This window comes from Anoplopoma fimbria, chromosome 5, assembly GCF_027596085.1.
Source record: "Anoplopoma fimbria isolate UVic2021 breed Golden Eagle Sablefish chromosome 5, Afim_UVic_2022, whole genome shotgun sequence".
Classification (NCBI taxonomy): Eukaryota; Metazoa; Chordata; class Actinopteri; order Perciformes; family Anoplopomatidae; genus Anoplopoma; species Anoplopoma fimbria.
Window position 1 is genome coordinate 11,936,983 of NC_072453.1, and position 21,148 is coordinate 11,958,130.

At 39.3% G+C, this 21,148-nt stretch overlaps 1 protein-coding gene across 4 annotated transcripts; it reads right to left on the reverse strand.

The window, feature by feature from the left end:
* Positions 1-234: 234 nt before the first annotated feature.
* Positions 235-21,120, reverse strand: LOC129091224 (poly(ADP-ribose) glycohydrolase). 4 transcript variants are annotated; one of them, XM_054598759.1, is made up of 17 exons: positions 21,024-21,120; positions 20,630-20,700; positions 19,771-20,525; positions 19,317-19,439; positions 18,793-18,879; positions 18,461-18,535; positions 14,869-14,961; positions 13,627-13,781; positions 11,228-11,307; positions 11,064-11,124; positions 10,813-10,888; positions 9,444-9,591; positions 5,013-5,091; positions 4,601-4,709; positions 2,644-2,749; positions 1,445-1,573; positions 235-1,169 (listed from the first exon to the last, which is right to left on the reverse strand). In XM_054598759.1, the coding sequence occupies exons 1-17, from the start codon at positions 21,038-21,040 to the stop codon at positions 994-996; spliced, it is 2,340 nt and encodes a 779-aa protein (XP_054454734.1). In that variant the 5' UTR covers positions 21,041-21,120; the 3' UTR covers positions 235-993. The 4 variants fall into 4 exon arrangements, with proteins under 4 accessions (XP_054454734.1, XP_054454733.1, XP_054454736.1 ...); XM_054598758.1 differs by having other exon boundaries at positions 20,803-21,115; XM_054598761.1 differs by lacking the exon at positions 21,024-21,120 and adding an exon at positions 20,811-20,874.
* Between the last annotated feature and the right edge of the window lie 28 nt (positions 21,121-21,148).

Consider the following 21,148-nt stretch of genomic DNA (forward strand, 5'->3'; position numbering starts at 1 on the left):
ATATAAAAAGGTATGACCTTATTAAACTGTGAGTGAAGGAGTGAAGCAATAGCTGGGGAAAGATAAATGGCAAGGCTGTATAGAAACTCATTCTGCCTGGAACATCCATGGGACAAGAGGCCCTCATTCTGATTGTTCAGAGATGTATGACTGACATTTATGGCTCTCTTCAAACTGTGCTTCAGAATAAAACAAAGAAAAGGTAAAAATTGGAATATTGTATTTATTTTAAACTGATTTTATTCAGGCTGTTTGAAAAGAAAAATCTATCAAATAACAACTAAGAGCTTTACATTAAAATTGTTGTTAAATACAGAAAACAAACCAATCAAAATCATATTTTAAGTGCGTAACTTGGTTCCTTAGAGTGTGGATCACATACAGCAAAGAATCCGAAAAATTTATGAATGGACCAATGATTTCAACTAGAATGTTGCTGTGAATGCAGAATGTAAAAGATTATTTCCCAAAGAGCCACGCTGCTCTTTAAATCAAACTTCTTTCCTGAGAGCGCTGCAAGCTTTCCAAACACAGTTCTTGTTATTCTTTTCCTTTAACTTGATTTCTGACAGCCAATTCAATTAGGCTGGATATGTGTGGGTGTAAAAAAAAAAAATGGCAACACGACAAACTCGGAAGATGGATGGCAACCTTTGCTTCACCATTAAATTCACAATTGCGTTGTATTGAAGCTCAATCCATTGGCGTATTACCGGCAGCAGCAAAATGGACACGGCGCCAGACGGGGTCGTAACTAATCGCCCTCTGCAGTTCTGTTGTTTTTGGAGATGATCTGCATGCTTGATTGTCATTTTTGGCCCCCAGTGGTGGAGACCACATTTGGTTAATCCACCACTGTTAATCAAGTTTGTCTGACAAAACAAAATGAAGCTAAAAACTAAAAGCAAAAGGCAGCCGGAAAAGGTTTTAAATCGTTTTAGTTTTTTTCTGTTTTTTTTAAATAAGGCACGGTGACTCATCAGCCACCTGACCTTAACGGCAGTCTGCAGGGACGTGATGTCTGGCCGAGCCCCCGTCGGAGTCATCTGGCGCCGGGGAGGAGCTGACCTGTTGGTAGATGAACGAGTAGAGGCTGACGTCAGGGCGCCGACTGAGGCAGCTCTTGCACACTGAGCTGTAGTACTGCCCCAGGAGATCATACACCTCCCCTGTGACGGAGACAAGGAGATTGTGTGTGTGTGTTATCTAGTCTCATATCACAGCAAACAAAATGTGGAGTTTTCAGGAAAAATAATTAGCCATAGCATTGTTTCATGAGATCACATTGTTTACAATAAAAATCTGAAGAGGAAATATTCCAAGACCTAATTAATCACATTATAATGAAATAATTATCACCCTCTTGGCAGTGAAATCTAAAAGAGTGCAAAAAAGAAACAGTTGCATATAAACAGGAAGCAGACAGGATGGTTGTTTTCCTTACCTACACTGATGTTCCTCTGAGTTAGGAAAGAGTGCATCTTGTGGACATCTGTCATGAGCTGGCTGTCACCAAAGGTGAAATAAGCCACATCTCGGCACGCCTCAGCAGCTGCCAGCATCTGTAGCAGAGCTGGTGGAAAAGAAGCCTTTTTATGAACCTCATCAAAAAAAAAAAATCTGTTTTCGTTACAGTAAAAAGATTGCTTTTTTAAAAGTTTTTCTTTTGCAAGATTGTTCACACATTCTCTTCTTCTTAATTAAAATACAGAAAAGTTTAATCAAAGTCTTGAGGGTCATTCAGTAGCCAATGTTAGCAGTAAAGTGTGCCGCGCCAGCCTCTGTGGCATTTACAGTAAAAGAAAAGTAGTCTGTGAATAGGTCTCACCCCCAGTGAGAACTCTGGATTAGCTACAAAGGGAGGCCAGGTCTGGCCCTGGAAAGCTGTGAATATTTTAAGAGACTGGAAATATGTCTGCTGATTAATGAAGGTTGGAACAGTGGCAAGTTAACAAGCATAACTGAATCAACTTATTCAGAACAGGGCTAAGCTGAATGTCAACACTTCAGCAGTTTTCTCTCCTCTGCTCTGTTTCAACTGCTTTTCCCAAGAATTATCTGATAATTAAAAAAATAGGTGGCTATCAGAAGCCACAGAAGATAAACCCAGGGGGAGAACCGCATCTGAATTACAAAGCTCTTCCCAGGACGCAGGTCATTAAGAAAACAGTAGGTGATTGTGCCTATGGAGGGCTGTACCTTGCTACAGCTAATTAACAAATACGTCTGTATAGATTTCAAGCACAGTCGCTCCAAGTTGGGTTGAAAGTAAGAAGCAGAGGTACAACTGCAAACGGTAAGGATAAACTCTCCTGAAGCTCTCTGCTCTGTGACTGTGATACAAAGCTGAGACAGAAAGCTGTAACGGATTGATGGACTCGAGCAGGCGATCAATTCCACTATTAATGAAACATATTAACTTTGTCATTTGATCAATAGAAGGAAGGCGACGAATCGGGCTTAACTAAATGAACGCATTCCCAGAAGACAAATGAATGCCCACGCTGAACTGCTGGAGCTCTTTGAAGCTGAAATGTATTCCGTTATGTCCTGAAAGAGAGTCCACTTAGACTGCCAAGTGCACCAAGATGATCTGAGCACATTTGCCCACATGATCTACTGACAGGAGAGTTGCGTTTTTACCTTTGAGACGTGTGTCACCTCCAAAAACCCCACAGCCCCAGTTCCCTGTAGCCACTGACGCAAGGTTTTGGCTTCGTTCTTCGGGCCGAGCAAAGCCACAGTAGGCCTGAATGAAGACGGAGCAAAGGGAAGAACAATGACAACATGTCAGGAAAGGAAATGGAAACACAGAGAAAAACATAATTCGACATAAGTGTTCTGTTACAGGCAAAAGAAGATCAGTACACTGTAAATCATTTGCTGTGTCTGACATCATTCACCATTCTCTACATAGAAAACACTTAGTGTAGTCTATAGTGAGCAGTGAAGTGTGTTATTGGACATTTATGAATCATCATTATTATGTAGTGTCGCATGCCATTTACTCAGAGGCACATATTGCACAATGAGATTAATGCATGCTGTGAACACTATGTATTTGTTTAGATGTGGGATTTTTTTGAGGGCTCAAATAAAGTGGCAGAAAATATAAAATATGTTCTAGGCCTTAAATAGAGAGTGATATCAAATATTGCCATTGCCTCATGGTAAGCAAAGCCCTTCCGTCCTCAAAAGTGTAGATTAAACAGGTTTTCTTTGGATGACATTACATCAAGTTGTCAGCCACACAAGGCCGGGCCGTTCAAGTTAGAGGGGAATGATGTGTTATTTAGTACATAAAGGAGGAATGAGCTCTGACGAGCCTCAGGTCCTTGGATAACCCTTTTGTTCAAGATCACTGGTATGTTTTATAATAACCAGGCCTTTAGAACTTCTCAATGCTATTAAACATAAATGGAAAGCAGCAAAGTAATTCCATTTGCCTGCAGGCTTGCGCTTGACACATCATTCAATGCATGAACACATAAAGGTTGGTTGGCCTGGCTGAACATACATTTTTTAACATTGTGTCTTTTCTCACTTATTCCCTCAATTCGATTGCCATTGGTGTGAAATTGGCGCTGGCTTTAGATATTAATAATACTCCACATTACGTGCATAAACAAGAGCATTTGACATGACAGCATGTCAGGTGGGATGTATGTCATATGAGAAATCATTTTTCTGAATGAGCTCTGAATATTAATTTTCACATTGGAAATGAAGTGAATAGTGAAAATGAATTGTGAGCGCCCACCCTCCCTCTGACCAGTCATAAATTCTTACTGTGAAAGGGCAGATGTGACAGTCAGCTGAACAATATTCGAAACAGGATTGATCTATATGTTGGTGCATTCTTCACACCCTTGTCAGAGCTGTCAAACTCCTATATGCTTTCTTCTTGACACCATCAACATCTTGATTTTCTATTACAAACAGACATCTCTGACTGGGAAGATTGCACACATGGTAGGATTCCTATTTTAAAAAAAATCTGTGATGTTGATTTAATAATTGTGATTAATCACCCCAAGGTCAATTATGTTCATTAAAATTCATTCTGGGCTTAATGGACAGTGGAATTTATAAAATGAAGCATAGTCTCTACAAATACGACAATCCATCCCTTAACTATAATTAAATTATTTAATGTTAGAAAAGAACAAATGAGTCAATGTCATCTCAGCTGACCTTTGTTATGAGACTGTTTCCCACTTATCAACCAAATGGATTGACACTAAAGTCATTATAGCTGTGAAAAACCAAACATTAAGTGGCAAATACAGGTAAAACATTACTTCAGCTATAGACTGTTAACAAGACATCACTATGGAAGATCAAAGTGTCTCAAAGAGCACTGGGTGATGGACAGATTGCCTCTATGATTCCACTGTTGTAAATTGTACAAACTGCACACTTTGACTACAAAACAAAAACAAAAAAACAATATCCGTTTTCAATGAGCTGACATAATGATTTTTTTTCCGTTCCTGCATGTTACAAAAGACAAAGACACATCACAGCAAGAAGAATGAAAGAAACACAAACACTCAAATAAAGTAAGCAGGAAAAACAGATTAAAAAGATAAAAGATAACCTTGTTTAGTTCTCGGTTTAGTTTCTCTGGATGGAACTGTTCAAGAAAGTTCCTGAACTGCAGCGCATCAATGGCCACAATCTCAGTGCATCTTCTCTGCCAGCCATCTCTAAACAAATCAAAGAAATGTTTTTTTTAACGTTCCACAAACAACAAAACAACTGGGCTTTAGTCTAAATAAGGCAGTAATTACATATAGATACATCCACCACAAAAATAAGAAGTTTTACGATAAATAATGTAAATAAAATAAAGAGATGCCTGAATTTGATGATGATGGCGCTAGATGAAAAGTCAGAGTCACACCAAATCTATTACAATTCATCCTGAGGGAGACATAAATGTCTGTACCATACTTAAAAAAATCATGGTGGAACTATAGGAACCAGAAGACAACAGGATCAATAAATACCTTGGAGTTGTGTCCTGGTGGCTGCCATCCCACTGGTAGGTCTGAGAATAGCCTGTGTATTTACTGTACTGCTGCGTACCTGGTAATGACAAACAGGGACATCAACACTTTGCAGTCACACATCAGCGCAAAGCATTAACAAATCAATCCTGATTTTGTTCAAACAAGGTCAGTAGTGATGATGAGGGGGGGGGGGGTGATGCATGTAAAAATCAAGATTCTTATCTTCTGTGATTATTGATAAATTTACAACTTCCCCCAAAATCTTTTTTAAAATAACCTATACATTGCATATATCCTGTGATTTTTTTTAAAACAAATCAGTGACAGATTACACTGTGTTAACAAGCACATAAAATCCAGTTTAGATACCAGTGATGCTAAATAACAAAATGGTTTAAGGGCTATGTGTAGTAATATTCATGTAGCTGCAATCTGTTTAAGAGTGTTTCTGATTCAAAATATATTTATAAATGCTGATATGACTGCCATTCACTTACTTTAAGGGTTTGGATAAATTATTATTAAAAGCATATGTAGCAGACACCACACTGTAAAACCTACAGCAGGCTCTTAAAGAACCATCTTAATATATTTAAATATCCATTCATATTAACAATCAACTAATAAATAAACAGTGAAAATACAAAGAAAAGCAAGTATCTACAACTGTTTACTCTTTGAAATATTTGCATTGACTTCCAACATTACTAATTGCCTTAAAAATGAATCGTTATAACGCAAGGTTTTTAGAGGATGAGGTGATTCTGCTCTTATGTGACCGGATGAAACGATGGAAGCTGTCTCCTGACAAAAGGAAGGTCAAGCTATTACCCCCCCACTTGAAACAACGTGAGAGGCAGCGACTGACCGCCAACCCACGGGGGAGCACTCAGCACCAGCAAAAGGAGGAGCGGAGGGCGGTGAGGCAACAGCACAGTCAAACAAATGAGGCCACAAATTAACTTCCCATTCATTAGCGCTCATTAGTACCTGGCTGTCGAGAGCACTCGCTGAGATGCTTCATGCTGCAAAGTGAATAAACCAAGTGATTAGCAGTGGGGCCTTGGTCAGCAGGTATAAGGAGGTGCATCAAGGGGGAGGAAATCTCTAGAGTGGACTCCACTTGACAGACATTTCACTGATAATCAGCCTGCCTGCCTCTCACATTTTTAAGTAATAAGCACAATGATTGGTTTCCAGAATCCCTTTAAAACAAATCAGATGAGCAAAAAGCAGAATGGGGCAATATATAAGATTATATTTTATACTTACTTTTCTATTTCTCGGCCAAGCCATGCAACCATAGCAACAGCTTTTTTACAATCCAACTACTGGCCACAAACATCTCAAACTGCACCAAACTGTGAGCTAAATGTCTTTTTGTATCACTAAACTGGTCATATGCTACTAGCACAATTAATGGGCAAAAGAAAAATGAAGGTAAATTCTGTTCAAAGTTGTGTACACTTATGGTTCCAAAGACAGTGTTAACTGGCTTAAATGATAGGTAACAGTACAAGGAAATATCTTCACACAGAAGATAACAGAATATCCTGCAGGTTTGCGCTATTCATTCCAGAATGCTGAGTATGGCAATCCTTATGTGGGTAAATATTCTGCTGACAGCTTTAAAGTTTGACTAATGCATTACGACAATCAATTGGCGAACTAATTCCGTCATCGTTATTTAGAAAATCTCTTCTGAGATGCGCAAAAGAAAACAAAATAGTGGTTACTTTAAGAATTTTTACAAAATATTCAAGCAATGAAATGTAAAGCATGTTAAGTTCAATATGAAATACCACAGACTGATAATTCTATCTATGCATACACATGACCTTTATTGGTCCTCCAAGAATATCAAACTCTATGATCAACCATATTTGCGTTTGAAAGGAACAACCTTCAGGAACAATATGAATTATGATTTAGATTTTTCTTTTTTTATGCACACCGTTGTCATTCAAACATAATTTGCAGTGAGACGCAGATCAATCTTTGCCAGGGAATGAAGTGTCTGGTTATTAGAAATTATTTCTAAATAACAAAATAGGTTGCATAAAAATCTGCAGGTATAGTTCACGACGTTCCTGAAGGTTGTTCCTTTCATGTGTAAATGCATCATGACAAAGTGTCTCATATTTGTGGTGGACCAGAGACTATAAAATGTCAGAGGCGCGTCTCATTGCCATGTTGAGGCTAAAGTGGGCAACTGAGGAAGTTTTACTACTGAACAACTGTCAAGGTCTGCATGTGAACACGAGGATAACACTGTTGTTTCACACCTATAAAACTAAAACATAGCAGTGTACAATGAGAACAACATTTAATATTATTTAGCTAAATTTTGTGCACTAAAATGTCTATATCTTCGTCTGTACTGGCATCAAAGAATCATAAGACTTCTCCTTGATACTGTTTAGGCTTTTCACCGCCCTGATGGCAAGACATATCCAACAATCAAGGCTAATTTAATTAAGCCTGGGCACTTTTGCAAATTTCAGAGCAGAAGTAACATCCATTAGCTTCCTTACTGAATGCCAAAAACGTATCACATGGGGATATGATTTACCACACACAATGCAGCACAATGCAGCTAAGGCTAGGACCGGGCTTTTACAACGGGAGGGGGACAAGAGATACGGACAGAGTTTAATAAAGATGATGGAATGGAAGAGTCCATTAGTGGAACAGGTCCTGGGCAGGTCTTCCAGCTATAATTAATTCCGGGCCCCAGTAATAAAGTTAAGTGCCGTAAGTGGAGCCGAGGGAGAGATGGCCGGCAAGAAGTCTGAAGGTGACTCTGCCATTGCGAGAAGACCTGATGCAGCGGTATGATTGCTGATCAGCAGGGCGGAGGCTCAGATGCCTCACTTCCTGCTCTGATCCAACCCACTTGTTAATGCAATGTTGAGGCAGTTAATCTATTTATGGGTGGGTATTTGTTGTAACAGTGGTTCACGTCATGGACTCGCATATATTAAAATGTATATTTACAATATACACAATTGTGTTAAGAGCTGTAAAATACAGGAGCAGTGAAAAATATTGCTGAAAGCTTCTGTGATGCTTACCAGACCGCAATGAAATTCAATAGAATATAGATAGAATATAGATAGAGATTGTTTCTATATAGCCCCAAATGATTTTGTGTTTGTTTTTATTTCACTGAGCCAGTAGGGTTGTGTATTGACAAGACTCTGGCGATACAATAAGTGTCATGATACAGGGGGTACGATTCAATATATTGCGATACTCCAAGCAAGGCAATATATTGCGATTCTTTTAATCAAATCAAAACTGTCTTAGTATAAAGAGCACACCACCGTATGCATAAAGTCTGAGTAAAAGTTAATTCTTTTCGCAATTAGAACTGTGTGATCGGCATTTTCCACAGTCCCTGTAACATCCAACATCACAGAACTACTTTTTGTGCAACCTGAGCCACTGCCAAGAACCCTTGCATGCAACTATAAATTCAAAATTGATAGTGTTTTTAAGAACTGACACAGTGTCGCAAAACATTATATTGCGGTACTCAAGACCTATTTTCTTACACTCCTATGTGCCAGAGGCTTGGGCTTAATTACATTATAATACTTACAAGTCAAAAAGCTGTAATTTGCTCTAACACACATCTAATTAATTTATGTCAGTTATTACATGTATGCAGACATGACGGTACTTATGCAGGGCTCAGTAAATCTATTTAAATAGAAGTACTTAATAAATGTTGTAACCCTGTTGTAAAATACATACATTGAGGATTTAAATTGTATTTTTTTATGGTGGAATGGCAACTGGACTTGAGTATGCTTCCGTCAGTTTGGATGGGCTACAAAATGTATACCGTAAGGTTTGTTTTCTAACCTCTTCATCAAATGCAATCAAGCAGCGGCAGCTGTCTAGACGAACAGTGTTAGAGAGATAAGAAAAAAGAAAAAACTGTCAGCAGATATCAGCCACCTGCTGGGATTCCTTGAGTCTAGCTCTTGTTACTGGGTCTACTGGCCTGTCCCAGCCTTGTTTGTTGCAACCACTCAATCCTGAAGAACAGTCTTTGGGAATTACTCAACAGAAAGACACCAACAGAGCAATCAGGACAGCCCAATCTACAACACCCGACTGATGCGACTCTCCCTTATGCAGCCAATCAAAAGGGAACATATGACAAGGACAGATAAAGAAAACAGGGCAATTGCCACAAACATCCTTTAGCCTCTTGCTAAGCCAAGATGGGGTAAATTGAAGGTGTGTACTTCCTGCTGTGTGTCTGTCAAATTAAAAGGTCAAGCATGAAAAGAGTCCCAGGGGCATTATTGATCTGATCTGAATCAACAGCGCAGATTATGAATAATGGAATAGTATAGGATTCATTCGGTGGAAATCATTTTCCACAAAAGGTGCGGGAGGGTTTTGATCACTGACCTGTGATGATCAGACATTCATTATGATCCAGGGCTTCAGTGAAGAGGCGAGACACAATGAGCTCAGGATTGATTAGAAAACGGATTTCCTCTTGGACGAGACCAGAACTGGTGACTCCTCCTCCCACAAACTTATTGGCAAAATCCACCTGCAAATCAAGACAGAAAGATGGCGATGAAGCAAAACACTTTTGGACACAGATGGCAATGCAGCATCTCCATGTGCACATAATCTTTAACTAAAAATGTTCTTTGATTGTGAAATGTTTGGCTTCAGGAGGAAAACACTACATGAAAGGGGTCTCAGCCCTTTTTCTTTGATTTGTGACAGAATCCCTGACAGTCTGATTGGGAAGGTGGCCTGGGGTGCGCACATTATTCAGGCATTTGTCCCCCCCCCTGCCAAAGTGAGCTCTCCCCGGGATCAGCACTTAGGTGTGCTGCTGCCAGAAGCAAATATCAAAACAAGAGAGCAGTCATACAGTCCAAAGTAAACATCTCCCTCCAGTCACAACATGTTGCTAAATTGACTGCTGACTGATGCCTGTGATATATCCTGCTCTTTGTGTTCTCTCATGTGTGTGGGCAGATCTATGGGTGACGCTGATTTACTTGTTTATTTTTGGTTCGTTTATGATTCAAACTAAAATACGCTTCTTATCAAGCTATTGTTTTAGTCAGAAAGCAGCCATGTGGAACATGTAATCCAAAATTCCGGACAGACTGTTGTTGTTGCTCATTGGCCGATAGACAGTCCGGAGCAACCCCGTCACCATGCCCATGAAGAGGCTGCCAAAAGGGGGGTGAGCAGCATTCTGAGGGTCGATCTCCCCAAACTGGTCACTCAACTCTGGGACAGCGGGCCAGCCTCCAAAGTCTGCTTTGACAGGCTGTCAGCACACCCCCCACCCAGCAGAGCATCCATCAATCCGGGGCAAATCCGCAGTGTGCCCCGGAGCTGGTCATGTGTGCACATCAATTGTCAGCTTGTGGCAACTGGAGGCAAACAAAAGGTGAAAGGCAGAGCGGGCCGTCCTGACAGTGTACAGGGAGCATGGCCGACACAGAGAACAGAGAAGGCTCAGAGGCCTCGACCCCAGTCCCAGCACACACTCCCTCCGACGTGTCACGGGCTCCCTCAAAGGCCTTTTCAGCAGTAGTAAGCATTCTGGGGGAAAGACTCCAGAATGTTGTGGCTTAGTGATTGACTACAACAGAGGCAAAAGAGGACGGGAACCAAGCACAGGGTGGAGTATCCCTCAAACTAAGAGCTCCTTCAAGCAAAAGAATATGATTCCGCAACCTAAAGACCCTTTGAATCATGTTGTCTAACTACAAAATGAGCATACTTCCCATCTTCTGCATCTTACCTGAAGCATTCCGTGACCGTCATCCTCAATGGACCCTTCACAAGTAATGTGGAGCTTTGTGAGTCGAGTCTGTGAGCTGAAACATAAAGAATGATTGAAAGAATGATGTTTTCCAGTTATCGACAACAGTTGAGACAATGGATCCTTGCTTGCTTCCAAAACAGTCTACAGCTGCAGGGATTTTTGACAGAAACAAATGACATACTGAAATAATCATATTTTTCTGTGATCACAGTGTCAATATACTACACCTTTTCCAATTCAGAGGTTTATCCAAGCTTTTCCGTGTGAATGTTACAAGTCCAGTAGGCTCTGACAAAACCGAGAAGGGAAGTAAGAATTAGTCATCGTATACCGTTTCACATCAATAACAACGTCTTGCTGAAAAAATTGAAAATTAAATCTGAACACTTACTTTGCTCGGTGATACTTTTGAAATAGCACATCAGGGTTTTCAGTTTCTCAATCTTCCTTGAAGAGGATCCCTCGAACAGCCTGAAGGCAAGAAAAGATTATGAATTGAATTCAGTTCTTGATTTAAAACTACATAATATGTTCCTCTTCTAAAAATGAAGCACATGTTTTTAAGCAAGCAGGTTATACATGGCATCACAGCCACTCTTTTGGTCCGCCAAGGGTTAAACAACTACAGCACAGACCAGGAAAAATGACTCTGTGCTGTCGAGACACAAGACCTCCACTTTGGCCATGTGAGTTCAGTCATGCTTTAACTTTTGATATAAATTGGTTCATCTCTCACTCAGCTTCCCTTTCAGTCACTAGCCGATTAAGTAGGAGTCCCTACACTGTTACGACAATGGAGTGGCCCCAGGCTTGCCATCACAGAGTCACACTCATGTGCCACTTCACAGCACTCACACAAAAAAAAGGAAACAGAAAGGGAAACAGGGCTCCCTCTCCTTGGGGGTACATTAAGAAGCCCTGTGTCCCTTTTAAGCAACAGAGTCCTCAGGAGGCAAAAGGTCAATTCCCCCTGACACACACACACACACACACACACACACACACACACACACACACACACACACACACACACACACACACACACACACACACACACACACACACACACACACACACACACACACACACACACACACACACACACACACACACACACACACACACACACACACACACACGGTGCAGTGGGCTTGTTTGACTGCACTTTCAGCATTAAGCCCAACATCTCAGTAGCAAACTCTATAAAGAAAAACCACAGCATGCCTCTCCTGCCACAATAAAGAGAAAGAAATTTCATGTGAGTGAAACGAATTAATGACAAAAGGTCGATGCACTGAGAGCCCTTCAGGGGCCGAGAAAATGTATTCAACCAAGTCTGCTCCTGCATTCATTTCTAGTTTTTGTAGAAACAATCGTGAGTCGTGTAGTCCTCAGGGCAAACATCTTTGACATAAGCAAGCCACAAGTGAAAGCAGGCTTTTAGTAACAAACTGCAATATGGTCTTTGGGGGAGAGAATGTATACACAATTATATAACATCACTATACCACCCACGGATGTGAAAAGGCTATGATGTAACTCAGGAAAAGGGTATAAGTGACTACAGTATGTATAAAAGCTGGGTTTCTGTATCATCCGCACAAGAAAGCATTTCTCAAAAAACTGTGTAATCAAGCCTAAAAACACTGTCTTAACTCAATGCACTTCATGGTAAAATAATAAATAAGCTTGCTTCTGAAGAATATTTTGAATGAAAGTGACAACACTCAATCAAGCCCAAAGAATAAATAGTCGTAACAGTCAGCTTTATCTCAATGCAAATAATGTGAGAAGTCTGAATTGAGATAAAAGAACAATTAAAGATAAACAGCGTCCTCTGCATATGATTCATCTATTCCTGTGAAACACAAATGCAGAAAGAAAGTTTGGAACTGACTGATTTCTATCAAAAGTAATAAAACAAAAGTAAATTAATAATAGATTTAAAAAAAAAAAAAAAAAAATAAAAAAAAAAAATAAAAAAAAAAAATAAAAATAAATAATAAATAAATAAATAAATAATATATTCTCCAAGCTGGCTCCTAACAAATTGGTGATTCAGAACAATTTTAAGCAGCAGGCTAAAAAGATGACACTGGCTTTCATTTTAAATCCCAGCAAAACCTTTATGTGAATGAAATACTGATGCAATTGAACTCTGCTGCAGCCTTCTGGAAAACAGCCAATGGCCTTCTCCATGGTCAAAAGCAGCGATCTGAGTAAAAGTTAATCTAATTCCCTCGTCCATTTAGGTAATTACACTGTGATGCCAACAGAGATGGGGGACAAGACGGAGCAGTAATCTGCAGACCGTTTTTGCATTACACCACCCAGACGATCTCCACAGTGAAAGCTTGCAGGGATTAAAATAAGAACCCTCCTGCCCTTCTCTTTGTCATGTTTGATGCTTTTGAAGAAAAGCTCTTTACTACACATGAAGAATTGTATTTATTATTATGTTGTTATAACTGCCAGAGAAAGGCCAACAATTAGTATATTGAAGTGTATAGTTCTGATAAGTATTGCAACCTAAAGGAAATGTCTGTTTCAAAATGCTTTGCTTTGAAACGTGATTACATATTTTTTAAATGGAAAATCTTTCAGATCGGTATGTAAAAAGGTCAGACAGATCAATTTCTCTGATCAAATATAACACAGTGTTTGCTCATATGTAATTAAATCTACAGAACATAAAATGGTAATGAAACTAGTTGTCACAGCAGCATTATTTAGAAAACTGATCATGTAACTTTAAGCATCATGTATAAAACTACCACATCCCTACTTTACCTGAAGAAGTTGATGTCTGGGTAGTTGCAGTATTCATTCCGTCTGGAGTTGCGTCGGGGGAAGGTGCAGAAGAAGGCGTTGGCGAGCAGACATGCCACCTGCTCCTGAGACATGGTGATGGAGTGGTTCATGCCTTCTTTGAGGAGGGGTATCGGCTAGAGGAGGAACAAAGGTACAATCGAGGAAGGTCAATATAATTTGTTTTGCCAATCTGCCAAACGAGACGTTGAAGTATGTTGCATAAATGTAATAATTTGGCACCACTCGGAGCTTCTTGAATAAGCCATCATAATCACAATCAACGTCCAGCTGTGCTCATAAGAGATCGATACTCCTGGTAAAGACTATGGGTTAACATAAAACAGGTAATGTGCAGAAACAATTCTGTCATGACAATGTGGAGAGCTTGTTGCATTAAAACTATAGCCACACAGGAAAAATGACTTAGTTTGGGTACAAGTTGCATGGCCAAAATGTAGAAAAAAATGACCAATTTAGGAACAACAGAGCAATAATGATGGATAGGAGAGATTCAATTCTCTTTGCAGGCTGTTTATGTTGCAGTCATGTAAGAGCACATTTAGTAAACTTAAGCATTAATCTCTTCATCTCTCCACCTCAAACACAGACTGGTTTTCAACAGAATCAATACAATTTTAGATAAAGCTTGGACAAGCTACTCAATTTTCTATCGATTAAAAAAATGTTCCACTCGATTCTAAGAGAATAACCATTTATGAAAAATATATATATATTATAATGGGAGAAAGAAATCAACTATTACACAGGACCACAAAACACAATGTTCTATGTCACTTATGTTTTAATTTTCAAGGCCTACAACACCAAATATGCTACACTCTACACTAAACACTAAATACTGTTTTAGCCAAAACTGTTTTTATCTGTTTGGGTCACTTTGAGAATTACATTAATCAAACTAGAAATATATTTTAACACGCAGATTTAATTATTGGCTGTGTGGCCAAATTAATACACATAAAATTTTTTAAAAAAGCTTTTAATGAGAATTTTTCTTGGCTGCAAAAACACATTGCTCTTCATCATCCACACGCCAAAGAACCTTTAAAACATCGGACAAATGACCGTCGACAGCTACGTGCCTTGACCTCTCCATTTTTACTACCATAATGTTGTGACCTTTCGAGATCAACCTGCTGCGGTGATCTACTATGTCACAGACCAGTGAGTCAGTGTCTGTTGGTTAGTGATGGCTGTTACCTTGGTACAGAGCTCAGATGCTCTCAGTGCTAATTGCACCATGTCTGGCAGCAGGGAGCCAAACAGATGTTCAGCAGCATCAGGCTCCAGGACCTTGGAGAGAGCAAGAGATCTGTTTATGTTTGTTGTTTTGCCACAAAACTCAGCTGTGACATTATTAGCTGTTTGGTTTGATTAGGACAGATAGAGGACGGATAAAATGCTCGGATCCATATCAAAATGGTAGACATTATGACCAGTTTTACAATGAAACAAATCAATGAAATATAAGCAATACAGAATATCGAACGGCATTACTCCTGTACTTTTAAATGTAAAACAACCCTATCCAACCTACACTACTGGTCATGCAAATGTAAAAGAGCTAGTGGAAAATGAGAAAGCTGAATAACTGACTATTACCTCATATTGGACATTTAAAAAGGTATTGAGAAAGACCCGGCTTCATTACATTGAAACACATCTGGCAACAGCTCGACAAGTGGTCTCCAATAATATCCCCAGAAACAAATTTGAAATGAACATACCAATCACCCATGACTCCACAACAACTGCTTAAGTGCACTAATGTATTTAAGACAATATATACTACCCGTATTTACTCCCATATTGGCTACAAAATGTCAGAATGATCAATCACAGGGCAATTTCATCAAGGTTGCACGGCCATGCCAGCTGATTAAATAGTTTTCCTGGAAGAGATGCAAATGACCAAGGCTTTGAAATGGAAAGGACAGTGTGTTCCCAGGACAACAAGCCTTAACTTGTGATTTAGCTAAGGACATTTATAATATGGCAAAAGAAGCCTGACTAAACACTGTCATAAGTAATGACCTGGTTGACATCATAAACCGCTCCCATGGGTGTAATAAATGAAGGCGGTTGACAAGGCGAGACGGAGGATATCGCCGAGGTAGTATAAGCCCGGCTCTTTAAATCAGCAGAAGACAGTGCATCAAATCAACTAAACTAACACTCTCTGTATGACTTGATACAGGTCTGTACATCACACCAAACTGACAAAGTAATCAAGCAAGACGCAGGCGTGTGGGCAGTGAGAAACCAGAGCTCCCATACAGATTTAACACAACTCGTGATGCTCCTGTTCCTATTCCCCACGGGTCAGAGCAATAAAGCAATCTGCTTGACTGCGTCTGTGGACGTGTGACCATGTAAAAATAAAACACTTGCATGCTCATAACCGTAAACACAACTCTGGTTCGCTAGAGAAAGAGAAATTGACAAAAACCAATGCTGTCCGTCAACAGCTTTTCAGTTATTCATAAGATGTGCGTGCACAGATGAATATTCAATGAGGGTGCCTGGCCCGTCACTCCGTGCCATTCATGTCTACTTTTCTCTGACACTCAAAATAAGCCTGCTCCAGTGTCTCCAATATGGCATCTCCAGGGCAAAAGTAACAAAGTAAAAAATGGGGGAACATTACATTGAACTGTTTGCTATCCCCATTTTGCCTCCGTGTTGCATTGGAAATAGATCAAACAATCCTTGGTTATTGTTTTTAAAATGAAATTTGTTAAACACCAACACTATATTCTGTGGGCGGCTATATGAGCTGCTTTCTATTAATTTATTAAAGATATGAATGTGTAGCCTGATTGCTACTGCCGTTTCAGCATATTAAACTATTAAAAACACAGATTTATAAATAAATTATGTACGGGACAGAAGCAATAAAAAGTCTTTGTGGAGAGGAACTGTATGCGTCAACTGTGCAATAATACATAACATAAATAAAGCAAATGCTTTTGTAAGAGCTATAATGATATACACAGTATGTGGCTCTCAAAAGTTAAATGAAGTATCTAAAATGAAACACAAAAGTGTGACACTTTTCATTTTTACGGTCAAATATGCAAGATTTACAGTGTTTAATGAACTACCAATCGTCCCTGATTCCGGCATACCATCTTAACTTCACCATCAACAAAACATTAAGTGATCAAATGTTTGATGTTATAATCAAAAATGTATGTGGCACCTCACTTACAAATCCAACTCTGACAATGTCAGGTTTTGCCTTCCCAATTGATTTCAAATTCAACCACAACCACAAAACTTGGTCTTTAAGGCCTCTCAACATGTGCCAGATTTTATCTGATAAAACTCCCATTCGGACATGATTTATGACTTACATATGGCAAACAATTGATTCAACATTATAAGGGTAAAGCATTCTCTGGGATGTAATGTCAGCCATTTTCATTTCTGACAAGTTACTTAACATGACCTTTAGGCAAAAGATTAAATGAATTCTCTAGACCCCCCCTTTGACCTCTGAAGGGCTGCAACATTCTCCTGTGAGAACTCCATTACTGTACCTGTACAAAATGACACTTTTGAAATACTGGCATTTATGAAAAAACGAGTTACATGCACTTCTTTTCTGAGATGCGAGATATCATAAAAATATGTAGATGATGTATTCTAGATGATGTCATACACCGGGTGGATGAGTGCTCCTACTATAATGAAAATAAAGTATATTATTTGTCTAATGCTACAGGCTCGGGATTTCTTATAAACACTCATGTCGCAACTTGTCCATTTCTCTAAATGCAAGATTCCCATCCCTTTCATGAGCCAGACGGTAGTACAGCCTTCTCTGATTCTCTACATGACGCAGAGCGAATCAAGACAAAAGATGATGGATGGCCTCAAAACGAGGCTGGAGAAGACACCGACAACTCTGAGCGACAACCCATAAACCAACAGTGCTCTGGCCATCATGATGCAACTCTGGCCTGCTTTAACCTTTCCCTGAAAAGAAAACGAGTAAGCTTGGGGCAGTAAGATATAAAGAAACAAGAAAATATATTTTTTAAACAACATCCTTGTAATTTGAGCCTCAGAACTCCAAACAGCTAGATGTCCACACAAGTAGATAAAATATATATACAAAATGAATTGCATTCTATTAAGTGTAGGGACTCTTTTATGCAATGCTGCAAAAACGCCTTGTAACCATACAGAACAAACCTTTTCTATAAAAACGTTCTACCCACACTGAGCAAAGTATTTACATTTTTTTTTAGTATTTCAAAACCACCAAATCACTGCATGACAGGCTCATTATACTGTATGTACTGTTTTCAAGTAGTGGAGAAACAAACATAAGAAAAAAGGCTTCATAGTAGGCTTATCTATCATTATATATTCACAATGCCACTGAAATACTGTATATCAAACTAAATCTAATCTGCTGTCAAATGAGACATCCGAATCACTGCGTCTTCTACAAAGTGTAGATATTATCCTAACTATCTGATGAGACATCTGTACTTTCTTTGACCCCGAGCTCTGTGAGAAGCACCAACATTGGTTTACAATGCCTTCTGTGTGGCAATAAGTTATCACAATTAGACAGTTTGATGTTCATTAGTCTACAGTTATCCCTCGAACATCTTCATGTGTCTTACATCGACGTCTACATGTGTGCACACCAGTTAATTCATTCAATCACTCTTCCGAGTAACAAATTTGTGTACAAAATAACTTCATTCATTTTTTTTGGGGTTCAGTGGTATTCATAAAACGATCAGTTATCATAACAGACATTTACATTGTTTACCTTGGTGCAGTATAAACGTAATGCGGTGAAGTCCCATTTCTTGGCCAGCGACGCACTGTATTTCAATATTGCATTCTGTAACAAAAACATAAATATCAGACAAAATTGAAAAGCAAAATATATCTGAATTGTCATTTTCAGTCATAATTACTATATGCGTATGTGTAAACTGTCAAAAAAAAGCAGAATTCTGAGAGCCTCTCCGTTTCTGGGCCTATGGCACCATCTTATGGCCGGGTCTAGTAACAACAACTACAGTGCGCTGTGCCCTTTGTCTTTTGAAGTGAGATACATGAGGCCTTGCCAATAAAAGGACACAGATGTGAACTTGCCTTCAACTCGGGTTGACTTGAAAATGTGTTGTTTAAAGTCTCCTTGATCAACTCCCAGCGACTCTTATTCTGAAGTTCTTCTGTTACCTGTGGAAGCACAAATGTATGAATTAATGTTAGGTCTCTGCAGGGTGAATTCAGTTCTGGTTTCATATGCAAAGATCAATAGCTCTGTGTCGTTGTGCCTGTTTCTTGCATTGATTTTATGATTTAATAAAAACAGTACCGTCTTTTGCCTTTGCATTGTTGTTCATTCATGCACATGCATTTGAGAAATGAAAAGTGAACGTGGACGGATAAGCAACATAGCTTGTAGACACTCTTACCCAAATTGATATTTCAATTCTTATCAAATTAAGTACAGAGTGCTAACCCTATAATCCTCATTGGTAGCGATAACAGTCTGAACCACTGGTGTACAATCAGTGCACACAATTCAATGTGTAATTCATATTTATTTTTTAACATTATGCATTACTGCAATTGTTTTAAAATTACACTTTTATAAACATTTTGAGCATTACCTCATCCTGTACAGGAAACAGGTTCCAACTGGAACAGGGCATCTTGACATGGACATCATCCCAAGTATCCTTAAACTTTGCAGGATATGGAACAGACACTTTACCATTCTCAAGAAGGTCTGTCTGTCAATGGGATTGAATGAAAATAAATGGCATTAGTATACATACAACATCTGTGTTAAAACCAAATAATCCTATTGACAATAAAACATAGATATGTGAGAAACTTAAAGAATAAGCGTTATTTTAAAGATAATGTTGATGTATATTAACTCTCTGCCTTCGCATGCATACAAATTATTCTGAAAGCCCTCATAAAGATATCCCCTTATTGTACAAATTATTGATTAAATAAGTTGACTCACAAACCTGAAAAGAAGACATGGGTTGACCAATTCAATTACCACTTGAAGCGCTGTGAATGCTAGTATAAAAAATGTATAATTTCTCAAACCCGTATCATCACAGTGTGCAGGCCAGGAACATCCCTCAACGGAGGTAGAAGTCCGCCACATTCAGGCATTCTCTTTAGTTCGTTGATTGGCGTCCCCAGCCATTTGACCTCAGGGTTGACAACAGGTGAAGTAGATTCTTTGTCTGCATCTCGTTTCTCTCGAGATTTTTCTGGCCTTCCCCTTCTCACAGTTGAACCTGTTGATGATGTCGCTGAAAAGAAGTCTGTTATTTTGGCATTGTGTTTGACAGAGCGCTCTGAGTTGGCTAAGCATGTCTCCACTTCTTCTTCTTTCTCTAATCCACTGTCATTGTGGGACAGTGTGTGCCTTAGCCCACCTCCTGCAGAGTCACTGGAAGCTGGTGATACAGGTGTGTCTTCATCCAGCTCTTGTGGTGTCAAAGGTTGGGTTTTTTCATCTGCGTCAGACAGAGTGGGATTTTCAGCATTTTGGCAGTCCAGAACCTGAGCTGAGGTGCTCTGAAAGTCACAGTCGTCGGCCATCTCTACATCTTCTTGGGTTTGGCACGCTTCAGCTGTATTTGGGTTTTTTTGGGGCTTAACCAACCATTGGTTCAGAGTATTTCTGAACCGTCTGGGGCTGATTCTTTGACAATCACCTTTTGTCTTTACACCTCGCAAACTATCTGCTCCAGTCTTTGGTCGCACGTCCATCTTCGTCTTTGTGTCGTTTTGCCTCCTTTCTTGATTTACCGTGTCATCGTCTCTTCTGGTCTGAATACATGAAAATGGGGCTTAAGAATAAAAAAAATATATTGTTTTACATTGAGGGAGATACTTATGCCAATAACATATTTAATATATACTCTGGTAGACATATTATATCCAAACAAATTACCTTGGAGAGAAGAACTGATTTCAACCCTAAGTCTCTTTGCTGAAGGTTCAAAGTCTGTCAGTGCAGTCATTCTACAAAAGGAGAAAGTAACACATTAGACATCCCCATATCATTTTGAGTTTGCCTTTTATTGGCAGATTTTAAACATTAAAATATACAACCAGTACACTCACAATACAACCTGAGCTGACACCACCACTGAAGTGTTATTTGGTTTTGTCCAGACAAGTTTGCTGGGCAGTCCTTTCTTTAATAGCAAGTGAGCATATCTTAAGATGCTGTATGCGGCCATGCATGACACACAGACTGTAGTTTCGAGGATACTTAATGACGCAAGAAACACAGACTATCTAGAAACGACTGTAATGTTAATGTGAAAAAAGCACAATCGTACTTATAACCGTTCAGCATTGCTACAAACACAGCACGGTGGTCCAACAACAAAACACTTCCGCATGTGTGACGTACTAACGCGAACTAACGCGAGAGTTCCGTAGCAGTTCTCGTCGGCGTTTTTAG